We start from the raw sequence: 15,409 nt of genomic DNA on the forward strand, positions 1-15,409 counted from the left end.
AAAAAATACTTGTAGACTCTATTAATCAGAGCTTCAGTGGTAATAGGTTTAAGTAGTCTATTCAAGTTGAGAATTTCCTCATTCAATCTTTGAAAATATGTCATAGTGTTCTCATCTTCTCGTTGCATAATGGCAAAGATTTTAGTGAGAAGATTTTTAGTTATGATGTTTGTACTGAAGTGCAAAATAAGTTTGGCACTTTGATCATAAAAGTTGATGATGGAACCAGGCTTAAGGCTCTGGTACCATGAATGAGAAGATATACGAAGCATTGTAGGAAGTATATTACACATGACGTCTTTGTTTTCTATAACAAGTTATAGGATGCTTCTCCCATTTTGTATATGCTCTATAAGGTTTGTGAGTCCATTGTGATTGTCTAGACTAGCTTTTTTAGAGATGCAATCTTTAAATAGATGAGTGTGTAGTATTTTACGATGAAGTGAAGATTTTTCTACTTGATGGGGATTGTGCTTGTTCTCAGGAACTTGTAAAGTTGTTGATGTAGTCTCATATTTATATTTTTTTCCTAAAAAGATTATATGGGTTAGAATCAGATGGAGATAAATAGATCCTTATTTAGAGCATCTAGTATAGGAACGTTTCTAATGGTAGGGTAGTTACTTCCAATTATATGACTACAAGTTTCTTCATGCCTACTTGCTTGCATTTGATTCTGATATGTCTTTTTAGGGAATTAGAGTTGTCTCTGTGCATTTTAGGGAATTGTCTTATATTAAGAAGATTCCTAAGAAATTTTCTAAAGATGAAAATAAAACTGTGAAAACATCAATTGATATAAATGTGTATATGTCCAAGAATAAAGGTAAAGGAATAAACCAATTGGAATATCCTCGAATAATTGGAAGCCATTAGTATGTTATGAACTGTATAAGTCCTGATATTGCTAACTCAATTAGTAAACTGAGTAGATTTATAAGTAATTCAAGTATGGATATGTAGAAGGCAAAAAAAAAAGTAGTCGAATATTTGAGGTACATCTTAGACTATTGGCTATATTATATTGGTTACTTAGTAGTACTAGAAAGGTATAATGGTTCTAATTGGATATGTAACACTAATGATTCAAAATATACAAGTGAATATGTCTTCACATTAGGTAGAGTAGTTGTGTCATGGAAATCCTTTAAACAAATATGTATCGCTAGGTCAACAATGGAATTAGAGTTTATTGTTAGAAATGAAGCCGAATGGATTCAGAATTTTTTATAAGATATTCCATGTTGGCCAAAACCAGTGTCAACTATTTGTGTCTATTGTGACAGTTAGTTAGCAATTGAAATGGCACAAAGTACTATGTATAATGGAAGTCTGTACATATACATCATAGATATAATATCGTTAAATATTTACTCTCAAATATAATTATTTCCATTAATTGCGTAAAGAATATTACGAATCCGCTAACTAAAGGTTTATCAAAAGAGCTTTTCTGTAATTAAGTCATTAAAGATGAAAGAGTGTAGTGATGGTAACCATACCTATTTGATTAGAGATTCTAAGATCTAGGTTTAAATGGAAAACTAAGTCATATAACATTCTTGGTAACACTATTAGTTGAGGTAGCTTTTGTGGTTGTAGTTTGAAAAAAGTTGTTTTACAAAAAGTACTTTTAGTTGAAGTTGGTTTGATATTTATATATATTTGGTTAAAACTATGGTTGAAATTGAGGTTGAACAAAAAGTAGTTTAATGTGTTTGGTTAAAAGAATGCTTTTCAAATTAAGGTTATAAAATAATTAATACACACACACACACACACATATATATTGATGGTTTTAAATTTAAATATTGTAGATTTAACTACTGTTATTACATCATAAAATAAATAATACTTATATCAAATATTTTTTATTGTTCCATTAAACTATCTACAATTTCATCACGTACAAAATCCATCCGACAAGGAATACAATTTCCTTGATTTCTTAAGCGCGTTACAACATCAGGCAAAATATCATCAGGAACAAAGCGATCAAACTCTACAAATGTTACGTCATCAAGCGATCTCCTTCTAATTTTTTGAATAAAACACAATTAAAAATAAATTGTGATGAATTACTTTAAACGACTGTAAAAAATATCTCTCCAAACCTACAACTGTTGTTTGAGAATTCATGCTCAATAAGAAATTTCTCAATCTCCAATTTATTTCTTTTTATTTAAACTGATATTTTTTCCTTAAAAAAAATCCATATTAAATGTATTTGTTTTGAAAATACCATTTCGATCACTGTTGCGGTAGTAGTATTGAAAATGATGTTTTCAGAATAAATGCACTTAATTTATTATTTTTAAATGTAAATAATATAGTAAAAAAATTACTCTTAAACGGTGCTAGCAACTTCCAGATATTTTCCTAAACCTGGAATTGTAATTCTATGCATGCCACGTGTCTTTCGAATCATCTAGTCAATTACTTGCAGGGAAAAGTTATTATAATTAACGAAGTCATGTAACTCCACTGTGTCCGCAGGTTTGCGGAAAGCAGCTGAGAGCTGCTTTCCGCAAACTAACAGTTTTAACCAACTTTAAATAGGTCCTACATGAATGGTATATTGTGGTTCTTCATTACCAAACATTTAAAATCTGATGCTTTAAAAGCTACCGCAGCCGCGTAAACAAATGGCCACTAAAATTATTATTTCATGATTATTCATATGATTAAATAAGTGCTAGCAATAACATGATAAAAGGGTGAGGTGAGCTTTTAATGATTTTCATATATTGGTACTCCAAGTGGAGTATAACATAATACTATAATGAAAGATCATCTATATGAGCGAGAAATATTTTTGTTTTTTTTAAGAATTTTGATAAAGGCTGAATTCTATGAAGCAATCATGAATCAAATAGTTGTTTCGAGCCAAAATGAACACAACTATGAGAATGAAAGGAAATCTCTAGGTATAGAATTATGTGAGTACTATTGTCTTGGTTTATATAAAAATATTAAATAGTTCAAGACATCACGTTTACTATATAACCAAGTAAATTCGATAATATTTCACTAAGTTCAAAGCCAAAAGCTATATATTCTAATGTAGTAATCTACCAAATCAGTATCTATCAACAAATCTTTGAGTCACTTTTAAACTAGTAAGACAATTTTCATTCATGTGAGGGATTGTTGAAAATTTGTTTTAATTAAAAACAATTATGAGTGAATGAAAAATTCATCTTTAAGAACCCTTGATTTTTATATATTTAATTCTTAATTTATAATGGCTAATTAAAAGTTGATAATGATAGAAATTAATGCTTATTAATTTTTCAATCTTTTAGCTTTCAAAATTCACTATAAAAAGAATGGTGAATGAAGAGTTTTAAACTTGAATTTTTCAGATTTTACACACTCTTCCTCATCTCATTTTTAGTATTTTTTTATGCTTTGATTTTCCTTTTAAGTCTAGAGTTTAAGTTCATCTCGTTGAGAGATATTTAAGTTACATAATATTTGGTTCAAATACCTTGTTTAGAAGTGCATCTAAATCAATGTTGTGTTGTTGGGATCTTAAGAGATATATCGCAAACATTCTATAGGCACAAATGAAAAGTAATAAAGCTTTAAGAACAAATGAGTTATTCTTAACAACAACAAAAGTCTCATTACTTTAAAGTTCTTCAACCTCCATTATTTTATTTTAAGCATGCATTTTTATTATTAATATGCATACTAGAACTTTCAACAAGTACCCTCTGCTTTTCCATTTGATGAACAGCGGAATCACCGAACCTTTAGTTTATTTGTAATTGTGATGCAAGTGATGTGAAATTGAGTTCTAAAAATAATGATTCATTACATTTTGCTTTGATCTTTTCATATGTTTATTATTGTTTAATAATGGAAATTAATCCATGTACAAAGTTCTTTTTTTTTTTTAAGGTAAATTTGAGTTTTCTTTAAATTATTTTTTTATATAAAGAAAAAATTCATATTTGTCTTTCTTGTATCATATGCGAGGCTAATAATTACATTACTCTCATTAAAAAAAAAAAAGTTGTTCTATGATTAAGAAACGTTGCTTGTTTATTTATTAATGCATTTAAATTTTAATCACTGGTATTATTATATATTAGAAGATTAACATATAGATTGGATCTCTTTTACTGTATAAACCAATGAAAGAAGAAGATTTTAATTATTGATATCTACTTGAAAAAATAGAAAATATAAGAAAATCTTGACTAAAAGACTTTCAATTACAATTTATTAGCACGAGTTTCTTATAAATTATTTTTAGTTAAACCAGTTGAAAGCTCATACCATTAACTTCAATTATACTCTATATATTTTAAGAAATTATATTTTTTTTTATTTTAGTTTTAAGATGGCAATCTTTTTAATTTCATTTCAATCAATAAATAAATTAAACATTAATATCGATTTAAAAAATAATATACCATAAAAATCATATTAAACATGAGTTAAGCATTAATTTCTAATGGGTATGAGGTCTAGTTTAAACCCAATGTTTAAAAATATAAATAAATATAATTATAATAACTACGATAATATTATTAATAATATCAGCACCACTAAGCAAATTTCTAAGTAATTGGTTATATATACAATCAAGAGTGTTGTATTCTTGTACCACAGGGCACACGCACAAATATTTGATTATCTTATACCATTACTACCGCCCTAATATAATTGTTCTTCCACTTAGCAGCAGTTTAAAATTACGTTACGAATGGAGTTTCTTAAAAATTAAAATTATTTTTGTTTAAAATTAAATTTTTTATATTTTCAAATTGTTTTAATATATTAATATTAAAAATATTTTTTAATAAATAAAAATAAAAAATATTTTAAAAAAATAATTACTATCACACTCCCAAACACTCTCTTAAAAGTAATTAGATCCCGTTTATTTTTATATTTTAAAAATATTTTTGAAAAAATTTAAAATGTTTTTATTTTTTTTTACTTTAAATTAATTATGTTTTGTGTTTTTAGATTATTTTGATGTACTTATGCTAAAAATAATTTTTTTTTAAAAAATATTATTCTAATACATTTCGAAGCGAAAAACACTTTAAAAAACAATCATTATCACACTTTCAAGCAGTGTTTTTAAACCGGCCCGGTCCAAGGCCTAGGTCATGAGTTTTGACCGGGTCACCCAGGTCAACTCCAATTTTTTTTATAATCAACTGGTTACAATCGAGTTTTTAACCAGGTCAACCCGTCGGGTCATCAAATTTTTAACTACTTTTAATTTTTTATAAACCCAGTCTAGTTCCAACCTCTCGTGCTCATAAAATAAGTCGTGGGCATAAAATAAGTGCCTTGTAGGATAAACGGAGGAGCATCCCACACCAAAGTCGTGGGCATAAAATAAGTGCCTTGTAGACATGGACAAAGCAAAATTAACGTCCTCTCCTTTTTGTGATCGGATAGGGGCAAAGCAAACGCTTGGCAAGATCCATGTGGAACAGGTCAAATGAAGCCGACCCCTCACACGTTGCGACATTGCATGCCAATAACAAATACTATATAGTGTATTATTTATTTATTTATCCTCGGCAGCCACAACCACCGCACATGGCTGCCTCTCTTTCTTGCTTTTCGAATAATTTTAATTTTATATGTAACATCAATGCGGTGAGACATGAACAACGTGGAAATATCAAGGGTTATTTGACTTGGACTCGTGGATACGTTCTGAAAGGTTCACACAGAATGCCTCCTCGCCTTTGCTGAATCTGACTTCACCGCTGAATGCTAATATTCTGAACTATATACCAAAAATAAATAACCCCTGCCGCCATTCAATTGTTATTTTCACCTCCAGTTTTATATATATATATAAACAGCTCCCTCTCCTTCACCTCGTTCTCTTCTCATCTTCCCCACCAAAAACCATCGGGTTTTGATGTTAAAACAGCCACCACATTAGTTGCCATCCATGACTGAACTCCACAGGCGGCCAGCCACCATCCTCCTCAGATTTTGTATGGGTCGTTGGAAAAACCAAAGCCAAATTGTCTTTTCTCTTGGATTTCTTAAATTTGAAGATTTTTTTATATTAATTTAATTAATTAAAATAAAGATGATTGGTTTGGTTATAAGATTTTAGTATTATATTAAAAAATTAATTCAATATAAAAAATTAATTTATTAAATAAGATTCGAGAATACTCTAAATAAGCACGAGTTTTCCAAGTCACAATCTCCCTCGCTAGTGGGTGTGACTTACCTGGCCTTTAGTGAGAGGTTGACGAGATCGTGAGCTACACGATACGCTTCTCACGCGCTATATGAGTCATTGGAGTGGTCATCAGCGATGAGGAACGGTAGCACGTTGAGATTTCATTTCTCTTGTGATTATCTTGAAGTTAGTCAAAGTGGAACTTTTGTTAGTTGTGAATTATTTCTCAATTTGTTGCGTTTAAGTTTTTAAATATTCTTAAATCGACAATGTTTAATTATTGTTTGAAATAACTTTTAATTCTATATATGCGGATTATCATGGGTACTTTGTTCTCCTCAAAGCGTGTGGATTTTTCAAAATGTGTTTCTTTAATTCAACGTGCTTCATTAATTCCACTCCACGTGCGGATTTTTCAAGATAATCTTCAATTCAATACAGATTATCTCTCCATTCATTGCATTTAGAGTTTTCATATATTTTTAAAATAATGTGATTTATTTCACTCGACATGTGTAGATTTCTTTTTCAAATGATTTTTAATCTGATAAATATTGATGTTGTGGACATATTTTTATATAATAGCGTTGTGTTTTATTTCAAACTATGTAACATTCTTCCGGTTTGATTTCATTGCATGCCATGTTTTATATTCAAAATATAAAAATATTGTCTTTGGTTCTTTGCGTGTTGCATGTGTGTGTGTGTGTTATTTGTGACTTATTTCCATCTGGTTCAGTGCATTGTTGTGTTTCAATATATACATATATGAAATAATAAAAAAATACAAGAGGATATACATGCACAAAGCTTAGAAGATTGCTCAAGATTAATGGTGAAGAACTAAGATAACAAGTAGAAAAGTTGGAGGATTAAAATGTATAAGATTGATAAAATTGACAATCCAATTCTGACTGACAAAAGGCTTCACCGGTGAAAAATATTTGTATTTGGGGTAAAGAAATACAAATTTGGATGGTTAAGGATTCAATAAAAATTTTAAAATGCTTAATTAATTTCATTGAGGACTTGTTTGCAAGGAAAAATAGTAAGTTCGGAGGTCAATTAAAGACTTAATTGTAGATTTCCAAGACCAAAGACCAACCTATATGTGGCGTGCAATTTTGATGGTAGAAATTGATCAAATCATGGGCTAAATTGAAAAGAATTAAAATTTTGATGGTCAATTAAGGATGAAATTGAGCAAATTAAAAGTCAAGAACTCGTTTGTAAAAGGAGTTGAACTCTATGGCTGATATTTGAATTTGAATGCAATTAAGAGTTGGGAGACAATTATGAGTGTAATTAAAAGAAATTGGAAGAGTAAAGACCAAATTGAAATTGGTCAAATCCCAAATTAAAAAACTCTAATTTCTAGGGTTTAACCTAGACGACGTGTTGTTCACCCATTGTTCATCTCCTTCCTTGGCAATTTTGGATGATCGAATGAGCATGTTCAGGAGAATGAATGTGGCACCTCTAACTACCTCAGGAGTTATAACTACCATCATTCAACTGAGAAATACCCCATCTACAACGCCATGCCCATGAAATTAGATGTTTACACCCCAATTCTTTTATATAAGTCTCCAACATCTTGTTCCCGATCAGCTTCCCTGCATTTTCAGATTATGGGTTGATTGAGTTGGTACCCTTGAACGAATAAATGTCAAGCTTCTCAAAGGGCTCTTATCAATGACTTTAAAACCTCCATCTCAATATCAAAAGGCTAGAAATAGATCATTGCCCTCCAAGTCTAACAAAACCACCAAGTACACCTAAAACCAAAGCCACCATTCAAAATCAGCCTAATATAAAAGCTTTCGGTTGTTAGCTCTTGTCTAGAACCCTTTCACTTTGATCAATCTTTGAGGAAATCCACCAAAAAAACCTAGAAAACCCCGATAAATACCCCTGGAAATCAAAGGAGAAAAAAAAGAAAAAAAATAAGGAAATACTCTATTAACAGACCCTATTGTGAAGGTTCAAGAGCCTAACATAGAAGGTTTAACAAGCTTTGAAAAGAAAGAGAATGAAAGGGAAAGAAGGAAGGAAAAAAGAAGGAAGGAAAAAAGAAGAAATAATAGCCCCTATAGTCAGCAAATTTGGAGAATGTATAACCATGTAAAAACTCAAGGGTGGAGTCCATGTGGTCTACCCATTCATGTTTCTTAATGTTTAAACCTCTTTTGTTGATTTTTTTAACTTGTTTTAACGTTATGATGTTTTTTTAGTTTTGTTTTGATTAATACGTAACAATATTGTTTTTATTGTTTAAATATTGTTTGGAGTTATTGTTGATGCTACTAAGTATCAGGATAATATGTTTGTAATTGATTTTGATAAAATATGGTAGTTTTGGATTTTTTTTTTCAAAAAGTGACAGTGGGTGTTTGTTGTCTTTTCTATTTTGTTAGTGTATGTTCTTTGTTCTTGAACATGATATGGGTTCCAAATGTTCAAATAGTCAGTTTTGAATCGGAATTTGATGTTTTTGTTGACTGTCATTGAGGCTGTAGTTATGAAATTAAAATTTAATATATGTTTGTGATGATTTGATTTTTTTGTTAGTTCTTTGGATTCAACTATGTTTGATATTGGTAATATGGTTTGTGAGAACTAAAAGCAGTGTGTCTAGGCCTAGAGGGCCAAATCTGGGTTTTGGCATTAGTTCTTTAATTTCTGGAAATTTTCTAGATTTTGGGTTCATTTTCATTCTCATGAACTTTGCCTTAGCCTTTTGTTTTTGAGTTGTTTTAGGTTAATTCTTGATACAGCCATGTTAGCTTGTCATTTTTAACAAATAATCTAGAGTTAAAATGCATCAATAACACGTATGCATGCATTTAGATTCTATGATTTTTTTTACTGCCCACACATATTTTGATCAAATTGTAGCTTTTGAGTGTTAATCGAATAAAATAGATGCATGATTCTTGATTTATGCATGATTATGAACAAAACCTTATTCTTGATTGCATAAGAACTTATATGATTTATGATATGTGTTTGCTAGGTTTCGATTTGAATATTCATCGTGTTCTTTATGTTCTTAGTATTTGATCTGTGTTTGTTAGAAAATTTTATATTTTTGTGTTTTTTTTTAAGTTTTGATCTATTTTTAGTTTAATTTTTTGTTTTGCTTTAGTCTCATGTCAAATCATAATTTTCAGTTCGGTTCAGGGTTGAATCAATATTTTTGGTTTAATTCTTGATCTCTTTTTTTGTTTTAATACCTAACAAGCTAGATAAAGATATATTTTTCATCTTGAATAAAATGTTGTTGGATGACGACTTTTTTATTTTTAATTTTTTTCCTCTCAAAATTCGTCTTGGTCCTTCGATATTCGATCTTACTGGAGGCCATTCCGCGTTCAGGTTTCAAACACGCGTGATTTTATTTTAAAGTGGAAGATGAGGAGAAAATAAATATCAAACATGGCGGTCATTGCAGGGGCTGACCAGGCAATAGAACTCTTGGTGTTTGAGCCTTTTCATGATTTGTCAATCCTCCCTTGACAATTTCTTACAAGGGGAGGAGATTACTGTATTCAAAATCTAGCGTGTGATCAAGGTAAATCCTCTATTCATCATTACATGCCACAACAACCATATCCAAGGTATTTTGTTTTTTACCATTTCCAAATATTCCACCGAGAGGGACATGAAATTTGATAATAATTGCAGATGAGAGTTCCATTTAAAAAAGAAAATCATCCATCAATAAAGCTTACTTACATGAACTAATAGTGAGATTGATAGAGTTAGATGATCTACAAATAGAATCATTAAAGCCTAAGCTTAAAGCAATCACGAACGAGAGCTAAAAAAAGGGGGAGAAAAATAGCAGGTTTCAACCCACCCAAAAAAACCAAATAAGGTAGCAGCCTAGCAAGGCCTAAATTTGTAAATATGCCTAGTGGAATGAAAACAATTATCAATGGACTAGTGTGTTGTAGATGGAGCAGCCAAGCCGAGCCACGAGAACTCGCTTTCAGCTGGCTTAGACGTAGTTGCTGCAGGATTTATTTGGTATGGAGCCTTTGCGATGATCCTGAGCGAAGGACACAAGTAAACAGCACGATCAATCAAATGAAACATATAATCAACAAAGTCGTACATTTTATTTTCTAGTTACATTAATCAACATGATTTGAATCTTGTGCGTATATAATCCGCAGCAAATGGCAAATGATTTTCATTTTCTTTGGCATGGTCTCCTACCTGTCTTTTCTCTTCTCCAAAAACCGGTGGAGGGAAGCTCTCCTTGCAATTGGAAGATCTGAAGTTCAAGAGAAAACCCTTTATTAGAAACATGGTGTCAAAAGATCCAGTCACTCTCCCTAATCTGTGTCCATGCAAATAAAGAAATCATGGGAAAGAGTTTACCATTAGCTATAGGTTGAGGGGCTGGTTGCATGCACTCTTGAATCAAGTTATTGCCAAAATTAGGATGAGCATTTGAGCTAGACGGAATTGAAATGGTGGACTCAATTGGAGTTTTTGAAATATTAGGAGCGAGGGCAGGGTGACTGTTGGCTGGAATAGAAGGAAAGGCATTCTGGATCTGGGAGCTTCCCTTGCTGGCTAAGAGCATCACTTCCTTAGCCTTGTCAGCCGGGAAATCGTTGAAGACAATAACTCTTCCGGCATAGAATATAGTCATTTGCGCAGTTTGGGGTTCTGCGGTGGCAGACTTGCTAAACAAGGTTCAAAAATATTAATCAGTAAAAGCAGAAATTCCAAGTACAGATAACGAGTTACCACATAGATGTGGAACTTCAAGTGCAGTAAATTCACCGACACATCCTCAATAAATTGATTTAGATCACACTTGTCTGTCCGATTTTCCACATCTCACATGTTAAGAAAACGGATTCACATGCCAATCAAGTCCATGGATAAAAGAGGTAGTAAATCCACACACACCTTGAGTCAAGTTTCATTGGGACATCTTCCTTGGGAGCAAATCCAGCTTGTTGAGGGAACAAATCCATTGATGTAAAATTCCGAGGAGCCCCCATGTTTTGGCACGAAATGTGACCTGGTTTCTCGCTCACTGGAAACAGATTCATGGTAGACGGGGAGCGACGCAGCATCTCAGACGGACCTGCAACATCACGATACAAAAAACTAAACATCAGATCTCTTTCTCCTGTTTCTCTAACTTGTATAGCTACTAATGTTGACTCTAAAGACAGACATGTAAAAGCAAGCAGTGGCTTGTTTATAATGAGGCAGAAGAGAAATCTGGACCGAGTTTCTTTCTAACCGAAACAGAAATAATCTCAACAGAATTTTGAACATTTAAACAGACTTATAATTAAATTAGACACATGCATTAAAAAAAAAAAAACTGAGTTTGAGTATTCCGAGGAGCGGCGGAAAAAAAGGGCACGTTCTCTGACCCATAATTAACAGGAACATGTCAAATTATTAAGTCTGAAAAATTCTTGGATCTAAAGTAAAGATAAATACTTCAAGATAAATCAACATTACAATTTCCTAAAGTGGTCAAAGTGATTTGCAGATCTAAAAGCCTTAATTACTGCCAACAAATTATCCCCTTCAGCTCTAAAATAAATCGATAGGGCATCATTCATCAATGCAAACAACAATTTTATTTTTATTTTTTTAATAAAGAGAAAAGAGAGAGGGAGGCTGGAATAAAGGGTAACCGTAATCAAATTTTTTTTTTTAACAAAAATAAATCTTCCTGAAATCCTAAAAGAGATGGTTAAAACAGAGAAAGGAGAGGATTCATACCGTTTTTATTCGGGGTTGATTCGCTGTTGGATGCCATGCCAAGATTAAGATCTCCGAAACTACCTCTCTCCTTCAAGTATTGACTCAACAGACTACAAGTCTGCGAGAAGCTCGGCTTCTCGCACATCTTTCCCATGTTCTCAACGAATTCCGTCGAGCCAGACATCTTCTGTAGTTTTCCAAATCTCAAAAAGCAAACGACAGAATTAAGATGATTCCGATGTGCGTATGTGTGGAAGAATGATTCAGTTCTTTGCAATCTGTATTTTTTACAGCACAAGGAACGGAGAGGGGAGAGATAGGGTTCTCTTTATGGAGGAGTACTGGAAATTAAAAGAAGCACGAGGATTATATGGGCATTTTAAGCTTGTTTCCTTGCAGCTTCGCAGATGGTTCAAATTTATTACTCTACTTTAATGCTACCATTATTAGTCGTCTTTTTGTTTTATTTATTGGTGTATTTCAAACACGTTTTCTTTGCATTTCTAAACGGCGATGTTTGCGTTCCCTCCGACTCCCTCCTTTCTCTTTTTCTTCATTATCTTTATCTGCCTTCCCATTATCATATTGCTCACGTTTTTTTCTTTTATTTACGGAATTGCCTCCGCATCTTATGTTTGCTTGCTCATTGTTAATTTATATTATTTGTTTTCAAAGGGGGTTTTTTTTCATATAATTATATTAAAATAATTTATTTATTTTTTACATCAACATATTAAAATAATAAAAAATAATTAAAAGAATATAAAATTAATATTTTTTTAAGATAAATATATTTTTAAAACATACTCAAATATAACTAGAAATACAAATTTGCATATAAAAGGAGAAAATAAATACATATACCGACTATTTTTTCTAGTTTAGGTATGGAATATAATTAAAGTATATAGAGATTAAATATTTTATTCATTGAGTGCACTTGTTACACGTGAATACTTTACTTGTATACCTCTCCTGACCCCCGAAGGCATCTCAAATTTTTTAATTAATTAATACTGTCGTTTAATTTAACGCGACAATCTTAGTAGACGGCGCTTAAAATAACGGCGTTAAGTGCGGTGCCGACTTGCTGGTAAACAATACGACCAAGAGTGGGGCACCACCCCATACCAGTGGTTTTCCTTTTTTTTTTTTTTTTTTCCAAAAAAAACAAAAGAAAGCGGCAATTGAACGTTTCCTCGACCAACTAATAAGAGCCACGTGGGGGAAACGATAGGTGAAGGTAATTGCCCGTGGGAAATCCTAGACTTGTGATGGATTAAAAAAAGAGGATGGGACATCACCATGTCCCTCTTCCACAAGATTTTCATGTGTTCCCATTTATCTCATGCTGTCCTGTCGTCTCATCTCTCCTCCCCCAAGCAACACAAACATTTCATGTGTTGCCGCCTCGTTCGTTTCTCTGTTTTCTAAATAATTTTCAAAACATTTAAAAAGTTTTATTTTTTAACTTTAAATTATTTTTTTTATTTCTAGATTGTTTTAATATTTTAATATAAAAATAAGGTCTTAAAAATTAAGACATATTATTTTAATATATTTTTTTTTTATAAAAAATACTTCAAAAAAATAATTATTACTACGATCTCAAACTCCTCGACATAATCTCTTCGTACCACAAATCATGTCTTCTCTTTGAGTGACAGGACTAACGGAGTAAGTTTATTTAAGAATTAAATAAATAAACTTTATAGCTCAACTGGTTAAGCTCTAAATTTATTCTTTAAAAATCTCCAGTTCAAGATTCCACAAATCTCAGGCTACTGGAGGCTTATATGGTCGTTAACTTTAAGGCCCGTGAGATTAGTCAAAATGCACGCAAATACCTACGTTAATAAAAAAATAACAATAAATAAACTCTAAACTTATACTAAACTTATATGTAAGATTATTTATTTAAATTAAATTCATTATATATATTTATATATATCAAACCTCTTTATACAATTCAAATTAGCTTACCGATTGAAATAAATCTTGAGCACCAACTTGGTTTATTTCCAAAACCCTCTCTTAAATTAAGCCTTAAAAAGAGTCACAAACATTAGCACGAGTCGTTGTAGCAAGTGACTAGAACATGAATTCAAAAGGCATTATCTTTCTATAATCAGACTATTAATTCTTTATCTTCGCGTGCCTTGGTGTTGGACCGCTGCGTTTGAAATAAACCACACTCTCTTGTTCTTGTTGGGCAAAAAATACTTGATTTTCTTGCACTTATTACTTGACCAACTATCACCTATCCACTAGCATCTTTTAAGAATTCATTCACACCCAAAACAATCAAAATTCTCTTCCCCTTCTTTTTAACCTTATGATCAATTGGGAATTCAAACAGTATTTTCTAAAAAAAATTAATTTTTTATTTAAAATTAATTTTTTTTATGTTTTTCGATCGTTTTGAAACTTCTAGTATTAAAAATAATTTTTTTAAAATAATTTTTTGATACATTTTCAAGTAAAAAAATACTTTAAAAAGTAATCGCTATCATACTCTCAAACACCCCGTTATTTTCTAATTTGAAATTCACCAAATCAATTTCTATCTTCTTTTTTTTCCTCCTCTTCGTAGAGAAATATAAATGCATTTTAATCTTTCAAGATTCCTCCAGTAATTTATCGTTATTTATTTCTTTTGTTTTAACAAATATTTATGCACTTTATTTTCTCACAAGATAATTTATCCAAGTCTGACAATCTTAAGAATTCACCATTAAATTTAATAATAGATTCTCCACATCAATTTTTAATAACCAAAAATTATACATGAATTTATAATCCACAGTGACAGTACAATTTAACAAGCATAATTCTTTAACTTCATTTCTTAATAGACGATTGAATACATCAAAAAAATCTTGAATTTAGACTGCTATTCCACTAACCAAGTTCTTCAAACTCAATTTATACCAATCTTGAATTTTTTTTAAAAAAAAAACAAAGAACTCCTTCATCATACTTATAAAGATTCAAATTATATTTCCAATATCTTATTGAAGAATTTCATGGTAATTCAGTTTCTTTTAAAACTTTTTCTTCCTAATAAACACACTTAAGTTTCAACCAACGAACAAATGGAGTTAAATATTTTTTTTATAAAAAATAAATATTTATATACATGCAAAATAAATCTCAAATACTTAAATAATACAACGTTCTAGTAATTGAAATTTCAAAATATATCAACATAACCTATCTATTTATGTCCACATCATTTACTGGATGGTTCAGGCTCATCAATCGCATGATCGAATCCTGCTTCTACTCGAGTGGCTCCATTACCTGTCATGGTATCATCAAGAGTTAATATTTCTTCAAATGTATCAAGTCCATTGCGGTAAATATTGAATCACCAAGACGTAAAGGTGTATCCTTTGTTTTCTTCATCAATATTACGAAGCATAGATGTAGCTTTTTAACCCTCCCATAGCAACAAGCCAACCTAATATTAATAAAATATTA

The 15,409-nt window shown here is 31.1% G+C and overlaps 1 protein-coding gene across 1 annotated transcript; it reads right to left on the reverse strand.

Annotated features, from left to right (window-relative positions):
* Positions 1-9,877: 9,877 nt before the first annotated feature.
* On the reverse strand, positions 9,878-12,428 carry LOC18100309 (protein TIFY 10A). The gene is made up of 5 exons (XM_006381533.3): positions 11,945-12,428; positions 11,108-11,288; positions 10,568-10,878; positions 10,403-10,460; positions 9,878-10,232 (listed from the first exon to the last, which is right to left on the reverse strand). The coding sequence occupies exons 1-5, from the start codon at positions 12,108-12,110 to the stop codon at positions 10,124-10,126; spliced, it is 825 nt and encodes a 274-aa protein (XP_006381595.2). The 5' UTR covers positions 12,111-12,428; the 3' UTR covers positions 9,878-10,123.
* Between the last annotated feature and the right edge of the window lie 2,981 nt (positions 12,429-15,409).

The sequence above is a fragment of the Populus trichocarpa genome, chromosome 6 (assembly GCF_000002775.5).
Source record: "Populus trichocarpa isolate Nisqually-1 chromosome 6, P.trichocarpa_v4.1, whole genome shotgun sequence".
NCBI classification, from domain to species: Eukaryota; Viridiplantae; Streptophyta; class Magnoliopsida; order Malpighiales; family Salicaceae; genus Populus; species Populus trichocarpa.

Bases quoted from the DNA above. Each gene is read 5' to 3' on its own strand.
- LOC18100309 (XM_006381533.3), bottom strand. From the start codon at position 12,110: ATGTCTGGCTCGACGGAATTCGTTGAGAACATGGGAAAGATGTGCGAG. The intron at 10,461-10,567 runs GTAAACTCTTTC...CTTGAACTTCAG, and splicing joins CCCTCAACCTATAGCTAATG to ATCTTCCAATTGCAAGGAGA. The intron at 10,233-10,402 runs GTAGGAGACCAT...TCCTTCGCTCAG, and splicing joins TTGGAGAAGAGAAAAGACAG to GATCATCGCAAAGGCTCCAT.